Here is a 21,400-nt window from a genome sequence, read left to right on the forward strand (position 1 = left end):
TCTGGAGAAGAGAAGGCTCAGGGGACCTTATTGCTCTTTACAACTGCCTGACCTGAGAATGGAGAGAGGAGGCACCTGGTCTCTTTCTGCAATTAACAAGTGACACAAGAGGAAATGGCCTCAAGCTGTGCCAGGAGAGGTTTAGACTGTATGTTAGGAGTAATTTCTTCACCAAGAGGAACAGGCTGTCCAGGTCAGTGGTGGAGCCACCATCCCTGTGTGTTCACAAACTGTGTAGACGAGGCCCTAATTGACATGGGTTAGTGTGGCCTTGGCAGTGGTAATGGTTGGACTTGATGATCTTAAGTCTTCCAACCTGTTTGATTCTGATTCTATGATTCTATTGAACGCAGCAAGTCTGAAAAGCCCTCGGACAAAAGGAGCGAGTCACCGAGCAGCAGCTCTGATCACTCCTAAGCTGAACAATTGAGTGCTCTTTAGGTTAAAACAAATGTTGTTGCATCGGCTTGATCCCGCGGCGCCGGCCCTGCGAGCTGCGCTCCCTTCTCCTCCGGTGCTGCCGTCGGAGCGGGGGCTCCCCCCGGAGGAAACGGGAGCGGGCGGGAAGCGCGCGTTACCGGGGGTGCTGCGCGGGCAAGGGGGGCCCGGCAGGGGGCGGGAGAGCGCGGCCGGGGGAGCGGGGCGGGGCGGCGGCGGAGAGGAGCGGAGCAGCGGCGGTGGCGGCAGCATGGAGCGGGGTGTGCGCGTCTTCGAGGACCCCAAGGTGAGGTGGCGGCGGGCCGCGAACGGCGGCGTGCGCTGGGGCTGAGGGGCTCTGCACCGGGGCTGAGAAGGGGAGCATGCTTCGGGAGTGAGAACCGGGACGTGCGCTAAGGTTGGGTGCTGTGCCCCGGAGCTGGGAGTCACGACGTGCACCGGGACGGGGGCTGGGCACCGGGGGGCATGCATGTACCGGGGGTGAGCACAGCGACGTGCACCGGGGCTGAGAACCGAGACGTGAACCGGGCTGAGCACCGAGACATGCTCCGGGGCTGAGAACCGAGACATGCTCCGGGGCTGAGAACCGAGACATGCTCCGGGGCTGAGAACCGAGACATGCACCGGGGCTGAGAACCGAGACATGCACCGGGGCTGAGCACCGAGACATGAACCGGGGCTGAGCACCGAGACATGCACCGGGGCTGAGCACCGAGACATGCACCGGGGCTGAGCACCGAGACATGCACCGGGGCTGAGAACCGAGACATGCACCGGGGCTGAGCACCGCGACGTGCGCTGGCAGTTAGAGCCGGGACAAGTACCGGGGTTGAGGTGCTGTGCAGCGGAGCTGGGAGCAGGGGCATGCATGTACCGAGGATGAGAACTGGGACCAGCACCGGTACTGGAGTGCTGTGCCCCGGGGTTGGGGGCCGGGTCATGCTCCCGGGGTTTGAACCGGGACGTGCCGCGGGGCCGAGCCGCCGCACGTGCAGCCGGGATAAGAGCCGGGCGGTGCGGGGCCGTGCCCCGGGAGGCTGTGCCCGAGGAGTCACCCCGCGGTGCCGGCCCGCGGCTCCCCGCAGGAGCTGTCCCCCCAGCCAGGGTCCCCCGGCCGGAGATGGGGTGGGCACGGCTGTGGGAGAGGCAAGCCCTGAGCACTGCAACCGTGCTCTGGGTCTGCTAAAGCAGCCGTTTTCTCTCTTTTCCTTTATGTTTGGGGTTTGGGTTTGTGGGTTTGATTTGGGGGGGTTGTGGTGGTGGCTGTTTTCTCTTAAAACATTCAGTTCGGTTATTCTTCAGGGCCCCAAGATGTTTATCTTGGTGGCTGCTTGCAGAGGGCGCGCCAGTCACGCTCCTTCCGTGCGCTGTGTAAGTGCATCTCGAGTAGTATCGCACGGTAACATGTTCATTAATCAGATTATAAAAAAGTTGAGAGGGAAGAAGATGAAACCGATTTGTTTGGCGGTAACCCTGTGTCTGATGGCAGAGCACTGCCTGTGCTGCCGGACAGCGCAGCTCTGGGTCGTGGCCTGAGTAAGCTGGTGTGTGGAGCAGGTTTGCTCCAGCTCAGACTGCCAGGCAGGCTGGGGATCATAGTGCGCCATGAGGGGCCAGGGCAGAGAAGATTGCCTCCAGAAACCCAAAAGGTTTTAATTTTGTTGCTGTTTGCATCCCCTCTTGCTCCCAAACCATTCATCTCTCAGTTTGAGCTCGCACCCAGAAGGCCCAGCGTAGCTGGAAAAGCTTGTGTGCGTGGGTCTGATTCAAGTTTCATTCCATCACTGTGGAAGGTTTCCAGCTCAGGGAAAGTGACCCATGCAATAGAAGGCAAACCTTGATACCAACATCCTGTGCACATTGATATCTACTAATGATTAAACCCTTTCTAAAGCTACTTAGATTTTGGGAGATGATTCATCAGCTCCACTAAGAACAAAAGCTGTTGGTTCGCCCCAGTGATTTTAAGCTTTTGGCTGAAAGAAGCAAGTTTTCTTTCACTTGTGCTTCTTCCTACTTTCCCACTATGTGGGAGAGCGGGATGCCAAAGAGAGAGACCTAGGAAAAGCCATGCAGGGTTTGACTGCTAAGATCAGGCTTCTGTTGTCTGGTTGCCGGCAATTGTGAGACTGGTTTTCCTGAGTCAGGCAGTCCCTTTCAGTCCTGTGAACCTGCTAAGTCAGGCTTGGGGGGAAAAAAATGGGTCTGAAGTCAGTAAATGAGCCCTATTCATTCCTCTGGACCCTCTGCCATTGGGAATGCTCAGTTTTGTGTTTTAGAGATGTTTCTGGTAACTGGAGCCGCTTCGAGCCCTGGCTGAATGTGGGGCCGGGGCTGCGTCCGTGTTTTTCGGGAACTCGCTGACTTCCAGTGACTGCAGCTGATGAACAGGGAGCTGCTGGGGCTGCTTTGAGCCTTGCTTACCATAGGCCATGCGAGAGCAGAAAAGACTGCTGTTCCTTCAGCGCCAACCATCGTGCTCTTCCCTCTCTGTTCCACAACCAGAGCAGAGTCCGTGTTCTTGCTCACTGCTGACTCCTCTCCCTGCAGTCCAGCTCTGGGGCTTCAGGACTCACGATGCTCTTCTCCTGTGTGCCTTGAGCCGTGCTGGGAGCAGGACGGGACCAACATGCACCCTCCCAGCAGCTGGTGTGGCTCTGCCACTGGATGCTTGTTTCCGAAATAAGCATCAGGCTATGTGGGGCAGGGGTTCCCACAAGCCCTCCCGGGGTACCCTGTGTATGTGACAGCGTGCCTGGGCCTGTCCCTATCCAAAGGGAGGCAGTTACCTCTGACATGCCCATCGTACCTGGGAATGGGGAGAGATGGCCAAACTGGGTGTAGCTCTGTGTGTCCTGTTAGTGGTTGGGAGAGCACCTGGTGACCGAATGTGGATGGCACCAAAGGTGCCTGCTCTGCTATGCCTGGTGGTGTTTGGGTGGGCAGCCTGCTCTGCTCCCTGCTACCTCCTCTGCTCAAGACAGACCTGTGCCGAGCTGACAGGAACAGGTACTTGCCTTGGGTACAAAATCTAAAGAACTTTAAAAGAGTCATAACTAAAGAAAGAGGATTCTTATACCTTACACAGTGGTGTGCATGCTCATCCCTTCAGTAATGTGTGGGCGTGTTCTCAGATAGCCATCCTGGAGCTGCTTGCCAAACGTGATGGCAGCAAGAGGCTGGCTTGGTGCTGCACAAAGTGCAAGGACTCTTTATTGCTCTGAAGTGTTGCCTCGTTCCAGCCACATGCACGTGTGAGGTGTGCGATGGCTTGGGGAGGGACATGGCCCTACCACCTATGGGAGCCACCCCTGCAGGAGGGTGAGGCACAACCACCATCATCTATTAATGGTACCAGGAGCCTCGTATCGAGGTCAATGGAGGTTGAGTAGTTGGTGCCACGAGGGATTGTACTAAAGGTACATGGGAGCATCCTCCTCCCCCTAGGTCACCAAACCCATGTATCATGTGAATGCTTGTCTAGAAAGCACAGATATTTCTTGCAGTGAGGCAGTGTGTCATGTGGGTATCGCATTCTCCCACGTTTCACTTTTAAAGGCTCAAGCCTTAAAGCTTAGGGCAGATTCAGCTCCGAAACGCATCCGTGGATGTCATCAGGTTTAAGGATAATACTGTGGCTTTTCCACTTCACATCACTCTTGATCCGTGCTTGCCTCTTGCTTCTGAATGAGCGTTTGGAGTGAGTTTCTGGTGAGGATAATTGCTCCTAGCAGCATGCTTTCATAAACCCAGATTTGGGGAACACAGTTCATTCTTTTTGCAGTGATTTGCATTCGTCTTGCCTCTCGTTGAATTTTGCTCTCTGTTAATGTTTTCCAGCCAGGTGTACCTAACAGTTGACAAATGACAGCTGTAATTACTCTGTTTTTCAGTTATTACAGAGATCAATAGAGTGAACTTTAAATTATCACCTTTTAATGTGCTCATAAATAATCCCGAGCAAAGTCACTGCTAAGGGTTTTAAAATGATGCAACTTTAGCAGCTGCCTGGATTATTTATTAACATCTGCTGGAAACCATCAAAATAAAAGGTGAGGCTGGTGTTAATTTGTCACGGTGTTAGGGCTTTGTTCATTGTGTATAGCTTCTGAAAGACCCTAAAACCGCCTAATACAGACGTTCCCTTAGCTTGGATGGTACTTTTTATGCCGCATGGTAGGCAAACTGAGCAGTTACCAGCTCTGCCATGGTCCGCTGAGCAAACCGTAGAGTAAGAGAGAAATTCTGATGGGTTGACTGTAGCTGCAAATACTCTGGTTAACTTTTCCCCCTTAATTTCACTATATTAAAAGTAATCAGAGTTGATCTTTGACCGGCATGTGCTCGTTTGCAGTCCCGCATTTTATGCTGGATTTTTTTTGTGAGGCTTATGAAGTCTCAAAGAAAACATTTTGGTGTTTTCAGAAGACAGAGGTCAACCCAGAGCCCTTCAAACTTCTGCTTTTTTAAATCTGACCTGGGTTGCTGCTATCTGCCCTGGCGGCTCACGTGCTGTGGTTGAGCTAAAACTTCCTTTGCATAAAAATGGAAAGCGCTGGGTTTGCTGTGACCGCCTCGCTGGGGGCTCTCTGTGCTGAGGGCGCACAATTTGTGGCCAGTTACATCTTTTGACCTCATCCCTCAACTCAAGAGTTGTCCTTTCAACAGCTCTTCAGTGAAACTCGGAGATTCTATTGCATTGCAGTGTGGTGATTTGATGGTCGTTGAGCTCACAGTGCTGAGGAGGTGTGGAAGAAGGGCTGAAGGGTGTCTACAGTAAGATGGTCTTGAGGGTCCTCACTGTAGCTGCAGAAAGAGCAGAGCTCCTGCCCTAGGAAAGCGTTGGAGAGCTCTGCTTTCTCATTCCTCATCAGAGCAAACATTACTGCCTGCAGGTTTGCTGTCAGAAATGGAGGCACCACTGGTCCCAGGATGGTTGAAGGCTCCTCTCGGGTGCTGTGGTGCTGTTTGGGTCCTGGGCCAAGTGTTGAGTTCCCATTTAATCTATGTGTGCAGGCGTCTTCTCCCAATAAACCGGAGGGGTTTGGGTGGGAGACCATATACGCATGGACCTCCGTATGTGCCCAAGAGCAGAGCCCTGCAAGAGGCACCGGGCTCCTGCCTTTGCCTCATTTCTGCTTGCTGAGGCATTGTCGCCTGGAGCCGCAGCTCAGAGAAAACTCTTTCATCTTTATCTGGCCACTTCCCTTGGCTCAAAGCAAGGTCATGTCACCCACTTGTAGCTGGAAAAGTCTTGTGCCTTGTTTACCCAAAACAAACACGCAGGAAGAGAGCTGAAATGTAATCTGCAGCAAGCAGCCTCCCACTGACCAAAGCCTGCAGGGTTTGGGAGCGAGGCGCCCGGGGGAGCTGAGCTGCTGCGTTGTGCCTCTGCTGATTGCATCCTTATCTGTGTCCGGCTCTTGGTGGAGACCCTTGTAGGCAAACCTTTACTTCTCTTGAATGTCCTTTGGTAATCTCAATAGCATAAGTTCGTTCTCATCTGCAAGCAAGCACTGATCTTGAGGAACCCCACGATTTGTTTGGATTAAGCAGTGTTGCGCAAGAGTTTCTTAGCACTTAGTGTAGGTCTTCAAGACACAAATAAATGCATAGCAGGGGATGAAAAGCTGTTCGTGGTGTTGGAGAGGAATCTTGCTGCTTTACAAGCATCTCACCAGCAGTAGTGGCGGAAGGAGGTGCAGGGATGAAGGACACTGTTGGATTTGCTTTTGCATTGATGGAAGTGTCACACTGGGGTGTTCTGCAGGAAGCACTTGAGAAATGCTTGGAGTGAGATGAGCTCTGTGTGTGGGTTGCTTGGGTTTTGTATCCAGCCCAAGCAAGTTTCAAGCCTGTAATTCCATCAGAGGGTCACAAGGGCTGTTGAAAACCTCAAGGAATGGAGCTTGCATGATTTGGAAACAGGAATCAGAGCTCAAGAGTGGAAAACGTGCCAGGCGTCCACATCTGGCGATGCAGATCATGCCCATAGACTGTTGTTTTACCTGCTGCTTCTCAGGACATTTAGTCCTCATAAGCAGGATTGTGTAACTCGAGTTGGGGGGAAAGATCAGGTTTTGCCCTTTAAAAAATCTTCATCCCTGTTGATTCAGATCAAGTCTTAAGGAGAAGTGACAGAGATATATTTTTACAACCTGCCAGCAGTGGTGTCTGTGGCAGTATTCATGACCCCTGAGCCAGCAGGATCAGCAGCTTGAGCTGTCCTGAGCCTGGCACCTGCACTTTGAATCTTGCTGGTGCACATTTCAATGGTAGTTTCATGTCCACCCCATGGAGGTGGCCTGAACCCAAGCACTGTCCCACCCCAGCAACGGTGACCTGCAGCAGGAGCAGTCAATGCAAACGCTGGCCAAGAGTCAGGAGATGGGTGTTTCCAACTTCACAGCAAGCATCTAGGGCTGCGGGAGGAGGTGGAGATGGAGCAAGCTCATGAGCATCACTGCACACTGCAGAGATGGGCACTGCCAGCCCTGCAGCGGGAGCTGAGCCAGTAGTGTCGAGCTGGTGTCAGCTGTTTGTGGATGCTTCAGAGGAGAGAGAAAAGATCTAGAGGCTGACATTATCCATTACCCTGCTTGTAAGGACTGCTTATTTTCCTTCCAGCTCCTCATTTGTTACTGCTTGATACATAACCTGACACTAGAGTGTTTGTGGGTTTAGTTAGTAATCCTGAGTGGTTTAGTTATCCGTGCAAATATCCAGCCCCATTCTGAATCCTCAGCATCCTGCAGCAGACACCTATACAGGAAAATGGGCACAATGTTATAGCTAACAAGAACTTTGTGTATTAAGTTGCTGCTCTGTTCTTTCAAAATATGTATTTTGTAGGCTATTCCATTGCTTAAACTGAAAACAGGTCTGGAAATATGAAGATTGAGCTGAAGCGTTTTACAGCTAATATTTTCCTTCTCAGTTGGACTTCCAAATTACTTTTGTCATGTTCCTCCTAGCTGCCTAATAAGAAAAGCTTGCTTTTGTTTTTCTGGAGCTCTTTCTCCAAAATCCATTGTTTCAGCTATAATGGGGTTTCAGAGTGAAGAGATCTGTTACTGGCTTGTTTTTAGTGAGCCAAAATTGAAGTATTTTGAAACCAACTTCTTAGCTGGATGGGGCAACGCTTGTTCTTTTTACTTTTTGCAGCACCTTGTACCATGGTGACCACGTATGGGATTAGAAACCCTGTAATCTCTGATAATGCCAAGCAATTAACCATGTGTGAGAAGCTGGTTCTTGGAAGTGAAGGCAGAGGTTTTGCATTCTTATTCTGAACAAATGAATTGGTGCTCGGGTGTCTGTGAATTCAAGGAGCTGCAAGCTGGAAAGCAAAGGTGTTTGGGGTTTGCTTTTTTCTTAAGCCATGCAACCTAAATAGGGATAGGGCTGGTCCTGAAAATGACTGGAAAAAGAATAAATCTTAAGGATCCATTAAATGTGTGAGCTGCAGCAGCAATAAGAAGATATTTAGACAATACTTAGCTATTGGAAAATAAACTTTATAATGCATGCATATTTTAAATGGTTCTTTTGCTGCCTTGTCACGGCTTTGTCCCTGTATTGGCTGCATTTATACCCATTTGAGCACCAGCTGCTTATCTCTAAACTTTTGCTGCAGCACTAAGAGTACCTTACCGATTTCTCTTTATCTTATTGCAGGTAGAGCTTCATGTCCACTTGGATGGAGCCATTAGACCAGAAACAATCCTGCACTTTGGCAGGTGAGTTGTAGGGGGAAGAAAGCTCTGGGAACTGCAGTTCAAAAGTATCATTCCTTCTGCTTGTCCAGTTCTCCAGCAGAAGAGGCAGGCTGGGGAAGCTCTCCCCCTGGTTGTGCAGGAGCAAACCTGGCTGGTGCTGGGTCCTCTGGCTGCCTGGTGTGAGAGCTATGACCACATCTCAAAAGGCAGTGCTGTGGCAGAAGTGTGGTGGTCATTGGTCCTGTGAGCCGGGCAAGCTAAGAGGTGCCGCTGTGAGCAAAGTGCAGAAGATGTGTCATAAACTGAGCTGTCAGCCTTTGAAGTGTGCCCAGGAGGCAGCAGTCAGTGTATTCTTATTTCTCCTTTCACATCCCTAACTGCAAAAGCAAGTGTAATGAAAGGGGGCTGGGAGCATCTCCTTGGTGGTGGTGCTGGACCATAGTCTTGCGAGGAGAAACCAGCTTGGGTGTTCCTGCCCCCCCGACTGCTGTGTGCCTTTGAACCCCACGCTGTCTGCCTGGTGCCAGCAGCCAAGGAGTTATGTTTGTGTGACCCAGGAAAGCACTTGGCAGTGACTTAAAAGGTTATTTCCTTGACAGAGCCCACGTGCATCTTCTTGCTTCAGTGTAGCTTGTGGGAGAAGCACCAGGGTAATGATTAACTGGTGCGAGGGCCTGGCTTCATGGTTGTAAGCAAAGTAAACATAAGGCTTCTTCCAGCTGTTCAAAAGGCTAAATGGAGACTAACAGATACCCTCAGGTGGAGAAAGTGGCAAGCTTAATGATTTCAGGAGACAGCTCTTGGCCAAAACTCTGGTACTTTGAGGAGGAATCAGTCCTGAGGAGGATAGGAAGTGGTTCTGGCATCCCATGAGCCCAGCAGACTCCAGTCCTGGAAGGGAATACTCTATAAAAGTAGCTCTTTCTGCAGGGAGCTGCCATACATTTTGAGTGTAGTCAGAGTAGGCAGGTTAGATCAGAGATGTGCATCTTGTTGGTTGCAGGAGCTTGGCACAATGAGCTGAGTCAGGGTTCCCCATGTCTCTGGTGGGGTGCAATGGAAAGAGTTGGTGCTGGCTCCCTGGGGCTCTGCTGGGTCCTCTCAGCAAAGGAGAAATGCTGGTGTAGTCCCCAGGCGGGTTGTAGGAGCCCAGGAGGCAGAAGCCATCTGAGGATCCTGTGCTTCTCCCCTGCTTAGGGCAGAAACCTTCATTGCCTGAGTGTGTGCTGAGTCTCCTCTTATTTTTAAACAGCCCTTGGCATCCCCTGGCGCTGCCAGCCCTCGGGTGGAGCAAGGCTGTGCTATTCATGGGCTCCAGAGCCAGTGCTCACACAGATCTGAAAGCCGTGGGGCAGTGCAGGACTCTAGGGCACTGCCTCAGTAACCTCATCCTGGGCACAGGAAGCTGCTTGTGGTCTATTTTTAAAGGTAAAGAGCTGGAAATATATTTGCCAGCTGGTGGCTGACCACGGAGCTGCTGGGATGCACGAGTCCTGAGGGGCAGTGGCTGAACTCGGCTGGTTTTAGAAACTGTGGCTCCAATTCTGTTAGGTCTGGGTCAGGCTTTGCATCCCCCCTGCCCAGCCAAGGGGTTTAGAGCTGTGCCAGACCCCTCCTCGCACTGGGTGTCCCCAGGAGAGGTGCTCTCTCTGCAGTGGGACAATATGCATGGTGCTGCCATGGCTGGAGGTAGCTCTGGGCAGGACACTGAGGTTCCAGTGGGCAAGAGCACGTTCCCTTGGGGCAGCTTTGCTGTAGGAAGGCTTCCAGCTACCCGCAGGTTGGATGGGGCAGCAGCAGTTTCCAAAGCCTGACTCCAATGTCTGTACACTGTGGGTCATCCCAAAGCACTGTCAGTACAGGCTTTGTGGAGGCAATCCTTTGGGGAACACATGGAAGAGGTCAAGGAAATGGCTTTGCTGTAGGAAACTTTCCCTGGGCAGATGGAGGAAGATGTGGGTTGGAGCAGATGTGTTGGTACTGTGGAAACAGCAATATGGGGAGGAAAACTTAGCAGTGATGAACATCCCCTGCTGAGTGCCAGCAGGTTAATCTGTGCAGGTTGTATGTGAAGGCTGAGCATGGGGCTGGTTTCCTTTCTACTCAAGCAGGCAGTGAGCCATGTTTACTAAGCCCAGTGCCCTTGGGCTGCTTCCCTGCAAGCTGCTGATCGGGATGGTTGCTGCATCAGGACACTAAAGCTGTCAGTGTGTCTTTATTAGCAAAGACACATCAATTTGCTGTAATTCAGCATGGCAAGAAAGAGGATTAAAAACAAATGTCTAGTTATTACAACCATTTTAGGTTGGTGTGTGCAGGATAACAGGGTGCAGGTGGCAAAGCCTGCCCAGGAAGCGTGAGGCATCCTTGGCTGGCTGTCACCCCACCAGGGACACTTCCACCCAACCAGGACTCCAGGTGCTCCAGGGAAAGATGGCTTCTTCCCTCTTGGAAGTGTTTAGGTGGCTTTACCATCACCATCCTTTTGGTGAGAGCAGTTGTTGGCACTGCCATTTGCTCCTCTGTTGGAGGTAGACACATCGGAGACGATGCCACCATGATACTGGGATTGGGAACAGGCTCACTTGCATTAAACCCATGCACAATCCTGGGCCTGGGAGCATCTCCATGACTTCTCAAGCCTTTGAGTCTGCATAAGTGGAAATTAACTTTTCTAAAGAATCTTGGTAATTCTGCTGCTGGGACTGGGAGATGCCAAGAAATAAATAATCCAGAGCCCCTTTAGATGAACTTCTCCTTAAGCTTAAAATGTGCTCTGGCTGTGTTCCTGCCAGCTCAGTCTGCGCTTGTAATCCGATTTGTTTGTGCTTTGCCTGTGTTTTGGATTGCCGTCCTCCCCGCTGAGATTCAGGGCTGTATCTGCAGGGAGATCTTGGAAGGACAACATGTGCTGTATCTTTTCGGTGAAGAAGTGGAGGTTAAAGCTGCCAGCTCGGGATGCGATTGCTGAATGGAATAGACTGATTGAAAATGTGATAGCCTTCCCCATCAGTAACAGGTGGCTTCATTTCCAGGAAAAGAGGGGTTCCTCTCCCTGGCAGCACTGTTGATGACCTCCTGAAGCATGTCAGCTACAAAACACCACTGACGCTTACCCAGTTCCTAGAGAAGTTTAATCACTACATGCCTGCCATTGCGTAAGTACTCTGCTTTTTTGCTTCTTCGCCTTCATCCCATGGCAGGACCCGTTGGCTGACATTGCTCAGCCTTGGAGGTCACCTCCAAGCATCCCCAGTGTGTCCCGAGGGTGGTGACGGGCCCCAGTGATGGGTGCCATTGCTGTCCCTGCAGGGGTGACCGTGAGGCAGTGAGGAGGATCGCCTACGAGCTCGTGGAGACGAAAGCAAAGGAAGGCGTCATCTATGTGGAGGTCCGGTACAGCCCTCACCTCCTGGCCAATTGCAGCGTGGATCCCATCCCCTGGGGCCAGACCGAGTGAGTGATCCCACTAAGCATGGAGAAGGCACGGCCCATGGTGGCCAGCCAGAGTCTGGTGTAACCAAACCTCGTCTCTCCTCCTATGCCAGCATGTTTCCACCTCTCTTTCCCATCGATAGAGATACTGCAAGATGGAAAATCCCATGTGCTGCTATGATTTAATGTCTCTTGCTTTGTGCACCAAATTCTGCAGGTGCAGAGCAGCTGTGCTTAAGCTTCTGGCTGAAGCTGTTCTCTCTATGGGGGAAAGCAGCGCTCAGATATGGATTGCCTGCCTGCAGAATGTGAAATTGAGCTGGTAGAGATGATGGATATATTGGAGGGGGCTGGTGATCTGATCCCTTCTTTGCATGTCATCTTCTCTGTGATATGTGCCTCTGATTAAATTGCTGCTGGGCTTTGTCGCCCTTGCAAATGTTCTGTAATGGGGACTGATACCCTGTGCTTGCTCTGCCCAGCTGCAGGCCCTTGTGTACCCTAATAGGATGCTTTGGCAGAGTGGGTTCCTCTGTTTGGGCAGGATTGGCATCTGGTTCCCTGAGGCTTTTCTAAATCTTTCTATCATCTTTGCCTGACGTGGTAGATCTGGGCATGGCATGTATGTAAAAGGTGCTGTTCAGCTCTGGGCAGTCTCATTGGGCTCCTCTGGACGCTAAGGTGAGTGGGACCCCAGGCAGGCTGGGTTTTGCATGGGGTGTCCCATAGGGATGCTGGACTGGACCTGTGGCTCCTGCCTGCCTCCCTGGTGTGTATGTGGCCTCACGCTGATGGCTTTTCTTCTCCGCAGGGGAGACCTCACTCCAGATGAAGTTGTTAACCTCGTAAATCAGGGGCTCCAGGATGGAGAAAGGGATTTCCGCATCAAAGCCAGGTCTATTCTATGCTGCATGCGCCATATGCCAAGTAATGTATTGCAGCTCCCCTGCTGCTCTGCTCCCCTTCCCTGATGCGTGGCGGGGGGTGACGTCCCCTGGGTTCAGGTCCCCACAGAAATGCAGGGAAAGCCCCAGTCCTGTGGCCCTGAGTCCAGGGTGGGACCAGACAGCGCTGAGGAGTAGTTTTTGTCTTGGTGGAGGTCCTCTGCTCCCTTCACTATGGGGAATGCTGGATGTGAGAGTGGGGGTCTCTGGGTACAACCAGTATCTGAAAGATGGGTTCTTCTTTCCTCTCCTGGGGAAGGTGTGATTTCTGCCCATACCTTGCTCCCTGCCCAAAGGTTGCAGCTCTCCTTGGGCCAGTTGAAGCCATTGCCACAGTGAGTGGTTGCATCAAGCTCTTACCCAGAGCAAGTGATGTGCTCAATACAAGTCTTTGGTGCCTCATTCAGGATGTGCTGCACAGTGAGAAGCCACCTGTAATTTATGAACTGCTGAGAGAATGGCAGAGATGCCAGCAAGGACTAGCTCATATTAAACTTGTTAATAGAATAATAGCTCTAACCCAGTGAGTTGGAAACTGATGAAAAATGAAGATGAAATTGCACATGTTTTCTTATGTGTTGGTATGATTTTGGGATTATAGGTACACAGCAGGTGCCCATTAATAATTAACACTGCTCTTTATCTGTTTCTTGGCCTTTTTGCAAAGGGTAGGTAAGTGCTATATGAGCTGGTAAATGCATGTCCTTTCTCAGAGGTTATCTATCCTGATCAGAGATAGCTCTGAAAGTAGTCGCTGGCCACGTGTTACTCTTTGTCACTGATGCCATAAGATAAACCTCTGTGAGTGTTAAAAGTCAGTCTTACAGGATGCTGACCAGCTCTTTCCCACCAGGAGTAGTATCCATCCTCTTGTCTGGGGGAGTTGAAGATGCTCTGCATCAGGACAGGGCTGACTCTTACAGGGACTCCAGAGATCCCTCCCAGCCTGAACTCCTCAGTGACACAACACATCCGAAAGGCTGGTTCTTCCTTTGCCCAGCCTGGGATGGCATGAAAGCTTGGGAGCGAGTTAAAGGATTTCTTCCATGCACCATGTTATAGCACCTGGGCTGTGCAGTTCAGCTTGGGCTTGCAGCAGTCACCACCATGGTTGGAGGTTGTTTCTATTTTATCTTTTCACCTGCTCAAAGTGAGCAGCAAACCATGATGAGAACAGTTTTAGAGCTGGGAGCAGTTTTATGTCTAGTAAATGATTTTTACTTCCCTTTCATTGGTAATGGACTGAGTTGGCAGCTTTTATTTGACTGAAGATGACAGAACTTTCTAAGAGTTTTTAGCATTCTTTATGAGCACCAAAAAGAAAATAGCTCTCCTACCCTTATAGCTATAGGTCTAAGATCTGTTGAGGAGAATGCTGGAGGTGTGACCCTGATGAATGCTTTCTGCTGAACCCTGGTGCTGTCTCTTCCAGGCTGGTCTCCAGAGGTGGTGGAGCTCTGCAAGAAGTATCAAAACAACTCTGTGGTGGCCATTGACCTGGCTGGAGATGAGTCTCTAAAAGTGGAGGATTCCTCCGAGCATAAGAAGGCTTATGAGGTTTGTTGAATAAGCTGCTGAAAAGAAATTGTATGAAAAACTAGCTATTGAGGGAATGAATGCGTGTGAGGGGGGACACAGTGCGTTATTGCAACTGCACACAGCTGGGACAGCTTAAAACTTCATTGCAGCTATTGAAAACATTAAATAGCAGAAGTATTTGTTTGCATTTCCTGAATGATTAATGACAGGCATCATTGCTTAAACATGGCCTTAGGGCTGGAGATAGGCATGCTGGGGTCTGCTCCTGGGGCCACAGCCAAGGCTGGAAGAGACTGGCCTTTCCAGTCTGGCAGAAATCACCCAAAGCAGAGAAGCTGCGTGTTTGAAGTGCTTTTATCTGGTGATCTCAAATGCAAGTGCTGGAACGGCTTCAGGAGCCTGGTCTGAGACTCTCACTGGACCTCAGTGCTTTGCAGTGGCTGGAAGGGAAAGCTTCCTGCCTTGCTTCTTTTGCCAGTGGGATTTTGGGGTTGTTGGACCCCTGCATCAGTGGAAGAGGAGGTTGTGCACCGTTGCTGCCAAAAAGGCAGTTTGCAAGCAGCACTCAGGTCTGAAATGACACCGGGCTTTCTTGGGGAAGCATAGAGCCAAGGATTCTAGGACCACCATGTACAAGGAAATAGAGATCCTTGGAGAAGAAGCCAACGGAAGCACTGTGTCCTTGGACAAATGGGTTGAAAAAGGGATTAAAGCACTCCAGGGAGGATATGATGGATGGATGTTAGAGCTCTCTCCTAAGTGGAGGAGCTTAGGCTTCGGCAGACAGGAGGGTTAGTGGGAAGGGTACCGAAGCATGTGCTCTTCCTGACCCCTCTGCTTGTATCCTTGGCTCCTATTGGAATAGTTAGGGATCTCTTGGGAGTGCAGGGGTGAGAGTTTCTGGTTTTCCTTCATCCTGTGTAGAAACAAGTGGAAGATCTCTGGGCTGGTGCGAGTCTGTCTCTCTTCTCGGTCTGGTACTTCAGCCAGAGGGACTTCCTCATTTAAAAGTGTCAAAAATTAGCTTTTTGGGGAAAATCAACACTCTCTTAAATGCAGAGAGCACAGAGCGCCTTTCAGGTCATTGTACATGGAGCTCTTCTGTAGATGCCCCAGGCAGAGTCTGGCCTGTCCTTCACTGAACCTAGGTGTCTGCTGCAAGATGGAGCTTGCAGCCTCCCCTCCTGGCTGGGCTGCCTCTATCCCCAGCCCCTTGCAAGAGGGAGGTGCTGGTGTCTGAGCATCCCTTCATCCCTGCCATGGGGGCTTTTCAGTTCTCACACTTGGCTGCAGCCAGCCAGAGAGGTGGAAGTTCCAAAGACAGGAACTGCTGTGAGGTTCATGCAGAAGGGCAAGTGGGTGGAGGAAGGAGAGCTTCGAGCTTGCTGCTGTCTGGAGAGGAGGCAGTGGTGAGCTCATCTGGTAATAAAAGACCCTAAGGGCTCTGGCTGGGCTCCAGGGGAAGGTAACCAGGCTTTCTAAGTTTCTCTGTGTGTGGTATTGCTGAGCTCTTCTCTCACAGCCTGTGCTATAGCAGAGCATGTGCGCTTCTCAGGGCACAGGGCTTGTGATGTGGGGGCTCTTTGCACAGACCCCTATTGCTTGCTATGCCCTGTGAGTGGTGCCAGCCCAGGGACTTGCTGACCTTGCTGCAGGTGATGGGACAGGAGCGCGTCCTCCTTTGCTTTGCAGGAAGCTGAAAGATGTGGGATTCACCGTACTGTCCACGCTGGGGAGGCCGGCCCGCCTGCCATGATCAAAGAGGTACAAGTTGCTGCTGGTATGGGGCAGAGAAGGGCAGAGGTGGGAAATGCCCTGGCATCCGAAGCACCGGGGATAGAGGAGCTCAGCTCCCCTCCATATTCATAGCAGAGCAAACTTCAGGGACAGGCAGAGATCTGGCCCCGACAGCTCGGAGCAGAACCTCCTGATGCTGGCTCAGTGGTACGGGCTGTACCTGTGGTGGGCAGGGACCTCCAGGCAGGGAGGAGCAGAGCTGGTGCTCGGAGGCTGTGCGTGCTTTTCCTGTGCTCCCCAGGCAGTTTATCTCCTGAAGGCTGAGCGCATTGGCCATGGCTACCGTGTCCTGGATGATCCTGAGCTCTACAAGGAGCTCTTGAGAGCAAAGATGCATTTTGAGGTAAGGATGTCTGTTGGGAATGTGGGCTACAGCCAGGGACACGACCTGACACCCGAGTGCTGACCACGTGTATGGTGACATTGCCATTGAATCCAGATGTCCAAAGCTCCTCAGCAAAAATGGTGGGGACGGCTGGCTGGGATCTTTGCACTGGTGCCCCAGCAGCCTGCAGGAGGCACGTAGCAGGGAGAAATGGAACCTGGTCTGGATGAGGTTATGTTTTGGAGGGTTTATTCACTAATTTATGTATCTCGAGCCTGCAGGCTCCTCCTCCCACAAATCAGGCTGCTGTTACTGGAGTCTGTCTGGCTGGAGGGTGGAAGTTCCTGGGAGTTACTGTGAATGGACAGATTTCCTTGGCTTTTCTCCAGAATGGGTGTATCCAGCTAATATATGGAATATATCTCTATACTTGTCTGTGGTTTCTTTGTGGTTGGCACACAGCTGATGGCTGATTCGTCATGGGAAATACCCCACCAGCTTCTGTGCTGTCCCACGGGCTGTGGGCTCTTTGCATCCATGTCCTGGGATGTGCACTGGTCCATTGGAGTAGTGCTGAGGGGTAGCTATGAACAAAGCTCTAAACCTGTATCTGGCTTTACCAGCATGCATAGCTATCTGTGTACACAGGTGGGGTTCAGATCTGCGTGGCTGATTCTAGTTTTCATGTTTAACTTCCCCAAACAGGTCTGTCCTTGGTCCAGTTATCTCACTGGTGCATGTCTTCCGGACTTTGGGAAACACCCAGTAGCACAGTAAGACTTCTCAATTATGTGCAATCTTAAATAACCAGGAGTGGGGTTGGTTATAGCTGTTTTATTGCTTTACAAAGGTAACACACATCTAACTGCATCCTTTGGCATAGAGGGATCCGGTGCAGTTGGAGGGGATGTGGGGCTCTGTCTTGTCCCTCCTGCCCCTGCTCAGAGCTGTGGGGCACGAGATGCTGCATGCTGGCCACTAGCCCTGGTTGGTGGGTGAGGGCTGAGGTTGCTGAACCTTTAGGTAAGAGATGCCCTGCTCCTTGCTACACCAGAGAAGCAGGTTGGTTCAAGAGGGGTGGTGAGACCAGCCGAGCCCTGTGTTTGTGTCCAGCAGTGCAAGCTACAGGGAGAGCCGTGAGGTCTCTGTTACTGCATTTTACCCTGAGAAATGTATGGGCAGTGCTGTGTCCAGTGTTTTACCCACCGGTTCAACTCATTTTCATTGCAGGTTTAGGAAGGATCGTGCTAATTATTCCATAAACACGGATGACCCCCTCATATTTAACTCCAATATTTACAAGGATTACAGCATAGTGAAGGACTACATGGGCTTCACTGAAGAGGAGTTCAAGAGAGTGGTACGTCAGCCTTGTCTGGATGCTCTGCTGATGTCCCAGTGCAGCCCAGCACCACCCACTATGTTTCCTTATATGATAAGGGGTTAAGTTTTGGGCTTCATGGGGAACAGGTCACAGTGGAAACTGTCCACTGATGTCCTCACAGCAGGTCTCTTCAGTAAGGAAGGAAGGTGCCTGTTGCTTTTTTTTTCCTCTGGATTTTGAATTGCAGGTAGCTTATTTCAAGGCCTGGCTCTGAAATTAGAGAGATTCAGCAGGTATGGAAGTGTTTGCAGTTTTTGTATGCGTAACATACAAAACTGAGCTAGAAACAAATTCTTGATTACATCCTCTGTTTTCTATTCACCCAAAACAGAAAGACCTGGTTACCAAGTGAACCTTTCCCGGTTTGCATTCAGAGTCATGCTCAGCACTTCCACCTGCATGACTCCCAAGATACTTTATCAGATTGGGAAGTGCAGGATGCGCTTTACAAGAGAGCATCAGTCCTGCTTTCAGCTCTGGCTGGAGAAATGAGTCCCTTTCTCCTACAGACATCACTCTCTGGGTCTGGAAGGAGGAACCAGGACAGCTCTGGGATGCTGGATCCACAGCTGTTCTGCTGCTGGTGTCCTCCTGCTCTTGCAAAAGCCAGGTTATCCCTGCACAGGTCAGATGAGCAGGTTAAATTGCACAGCCAGGCTGTGTCCCAGGGGCAGCACATCAGCCACCAGCAGAGGCTCTTGTCCAAACGGGAGCTGGGAGTGTAGGAGAAGGTCTAAAGTGCATATCCTAAACACTCCCAAGTATTTAAAGGCCTTTGCTTTGCACCTGCCTTGTTCCTCTGGGATTTGCTGCAAGTGATGGGCCAGAGCAGTTGCTTTGTAAAATGAGGCTGTGGAAATGAATCTTGGAGCGGAAACTTTACACTCTCCTTCACCTGTTGGTGCTCAGAGCCAGATGTTGGGATGTGCACAACCATGTGTTCATATCTGATGTATCTTAACGTCTCCCTTATGTTGCCCCTCTGCCTCCCCAGAACATCAACGCAGCTCAGTCCAGCTTCTTACCTGAGAAGGAGAAGCAGGAGCTGCTCAACAAGCTGTACGAAGCCTATGGGATGGTCCCCAATGCATCGTGACCCATCCCCGCGAGCCAGCATGGAGCGGTGGCCCTTCCTCATGCGTGCTTGACTCTCCTCAGTGCTAGTGGGAGCACCTGGAGAAGGTGCCCAGGGTTGGTCTCTATTCCTGGCAGCCCTGTGTTAACCCCTACAGTGATAAACAGAATGAGATTATCACATACCCCTACCTATACCCCATAAACCCTCTCCCCAGTGGATATCCAGTTTCCTATCTTGCTGGTGGTCAAGCAGACTGAAACTGCCTCCTGGCCTGACACCCTTCCTCATCTGCCAGTGTTTCTCTACTGCAAATGCAAACAGAAGAATGTCCCATGCTTTTTTTTTCCTCCTCTCCCCCTGCTTTATCTGTCCTGCCCCACTGACCTGCCTAGCCCTTGTCTGCAGTGCAGAAATAACCACTTTAACTGTGCCTGTGACCTAAGTTAAGCTTCACCTTTCTAGGGAAAAGCTGTGTTAGAGCTGACAGGGAGTGCGCAGGCACTTCAGAAACAGAGGTTTTATTCCCATCCGCGTGGGCAGGAGGGTTTGGCCACAGCTATATTTACCCAGGGTTAGTCTTGTACTAACAAGACTGGAACAGGAACAGGCTGGGCGCTGGTGCTGCTGCCCGTGCACAGGTCTGAAGGGCATTAAAAAACCCCACAGGGTTTTGGCATCTTTCTTGGTAAAGGACTCGTGTCTCATGCCTTCCGTTGTCACTGCTGTAGAAGCACACACCTTGGGCTGTGTGCTCACAGCTGGCCATGACCATGGGCTCACATGCATAGGAAGTTGGAACAGATTTTTAGCATTTTGGGCCAAAATCTGCCTTCTGGGATTTTTCCCAGTTTTGTACTCATCCTGGAGGATTCCTATGAACTGCAGTTTGCTCTTCCTTGATCTTTGTTTAGGACTTGGGAAAACCATGATTGATTGATTGCTTGATTGCTTGTTTTAACCACTCTGCCCTCTTCCTGACTTGACAATCTTTAGGCACTATTAAAACTGAGTAAGTAAATTAATAAGCTAGGGCCCACTGTTACGTGTTGACTTGGGTCCCACCTGAAACGCTTCTCATTCAACCACAACACTGACTAGAAGTCAGTTCTTCTGTTTGGTGGAGAATTTATACAGAGACATTCACCAAAATTCCGAAGTTATTTTGGTGCATTACAGTGGTTTTACTTACCATGCAATAGAGCTGTGCACCCAGAGAAGAGACCATCCTTTTCTTACATGAGCGTGTGGTGTGCTTTAGCATCCCAGGTATCTGCCAAGATGCTTACTCCAAAGATACTGTACCAAAAAGTTGCCTTTGACAAGGGGCCGTGGTCACCATTACCATGGACAGTGTGTGAGACTGGTCCAGTCTCAGCCAGCAGCGACCACGTCCTGGGAGTATTTCCCATCTTTCTGGGCTTCCGTATTTGTCCTTCGAGTAAAATGCTCATCTCTGAAGTACATGGTGCATATATATACACATATATAGTAGATAGATGGATATGAGAGTGAATTTCTTACTTTTATAAAGCAAATGATAAAGCATCACTTTTAAGAGTATGATTGCAGTAAGAACCAAGCTTTTTAGGTAATTTTTCTCCAAAAATTGTTTCTGAAGATGAGTTGCTTGTGTGGATGCTGGACAGTTGGTTGTTAATCCTGCTTAATAAAATAACAGATTTATATTAAAAGATAAACTCTCTTGCCTTTCTGTTCAAGGGTGGCTGTTAGGATCTGTGGTCCACAGCATGAGCCAGCTTACCCCTGCTAGAACATGAGAGCCAATTGGTAGGTGTGATAGGGCTTTGGCAGCCTGATCCTTGATCTCCTGTTGGCAGGTCAGAGCACTTTGACAGCCAGAGGAAAGGTGCGTCTGCTCCCTCACCATGGACGAGTTGGATTTATGGATGCAGGTTGTTCCAACCTCACGGATCCTTTTTCCTTTTGGTGATCAAAGGGATACGTGTCACTTTGTGGCCCCAGTGCCATCACTGGGTGCTCTCACTTTTTCTGGCATGTATTGAAAGTACTTTACAATCTCTATTCCCTGTCACCCAAGTTTTACAGTGTCAGTTGATGCCAAGAGCCAGAAGTGGTGCAGCCTGGGCTGCCTGGCTGTCAGACTGCACTGTCCCACAGGCAGGGGAGTGTGTTTGCTGAAAGACTTTATGATCGTTTGGTGCTCAGTAACAGTTCTGGGGGGTCTGGCATGCCCCTGTGTTCAATGAAATGAAAGGCTGGGAGCATCTGTGTGCTCAACAACATTGCAAGTCAGGATGTGGCTGGATTAAGCCAGTGCTCTTGGTCTTGGAGCACAATCGGCTGCGGCGGCAGGGCTGGCTCTTTCACTTGCAAGGGGAACCTGATGCCTCTCGCCTGTCCTTTGAGGGTAGCTGGCCAACAGGCTAATCACCTGCCTAATATAATTCTGGGACAGATATTTTCTGACCAGGAGAGCTAAGATTAGCCCACATTTGACTGCTGGAGGTCTTGCCTGGTGCACAGTCCTCCTGCACCGCCTTTTAGCTTTCTCTGTGTGTGTCAGCATGAGCCAGAAATACTGTTCAGTGGCAGTGAGGAGAGCTGGAAATGGGGCTTAAAGACCCGACTGTGTGGTCAGCCAAGCGCAGGAGCTGCCTGCTGTTTTGCCTCTGAGTGTGGGGAAATGGGAGCAGGCTCTTGGCCGCCGTCCGGGCACAGAGCTGCAATAGCATCCAGGCAGCTCCGGCAGCTGAGCTGGTT

General features: G+C 50.8%; 1 protein-coding gene across 1 annotated transcript; it reads left to right on the forward strand.

Moving 5' to 3' along the window:
- The first annotated feature begins 646 nt into the window (after positions 1-646).
- ADA (adenosine deaminase) lies at positions 647-20,355 on the forward strand. Its single transcript, XM_061442117.1, has 11 exons — positions 647-724; positions 8,116-8,177; positions 11,192-11,314; positions 11,469-11,612; positions 12,403-12,518; positions 13,968-14,092; positions 15,767-15,838; positions 16,113-16,214; positions 16,902-16,969; positions 17,427-17,556; positions 18,575-20,355. The coding sequence occupies exons 1-11, from the start codon at positions 689-691 to the stop codon at positions 18,674-18,676; spliced, it is 1,080 nt and encodes a 359-aa protein (XP_061298101.1). The 5' UTR covers positions 647-688; the 3' UTR covers positions 18,677-20,355.
- The last annotated feature ends 1,045 nt before the right edge of the window (positions 20,356-21,400 follow it).

The sequence above is a fragment of the Pezoporus flaviventris genome, unplaced genomic scaffold (assembly GCF_033815535.1).
Source record: "Pezoporus flaviventris isolate CSIRO_AGI_PZ_B2104156 unplaced genomic scaffold, CSIRO_AGI_Pfla_v1 ptg000213l, whole genome shotgun sequence".
NCBI classification, from domain to species: Eukaryota; Metazoa; Chordata; class Aves; order Psittaciformes; family Psittacidae; genus Pezoporus; species Pezoporus flaviventris.

Bases quoted from the DNA above. Each gene is read 5' to 3' on its own strand.
- ADA (XM_061442117.1), top strand. From the start codon at position 689: ATGGAGCGGGGTGTGCGCGTCTTCGAGGACCCCAAG. The intron at 8,178-11,191 runs GTGAGTTGTAGG...CTTCATTTCCAG, and splicing joins ACAATCCTGCACTTTGGCAG to GAAAAGAGGGGTTCCTCTCC. The intron at 11,613-12,402 runs GTGAGTGATCCC...TCTTCTCCGCAG, and splicing joins ATCCCCTGGGGCCAGACCGA to GGGAGACCTCACTCCAGATG.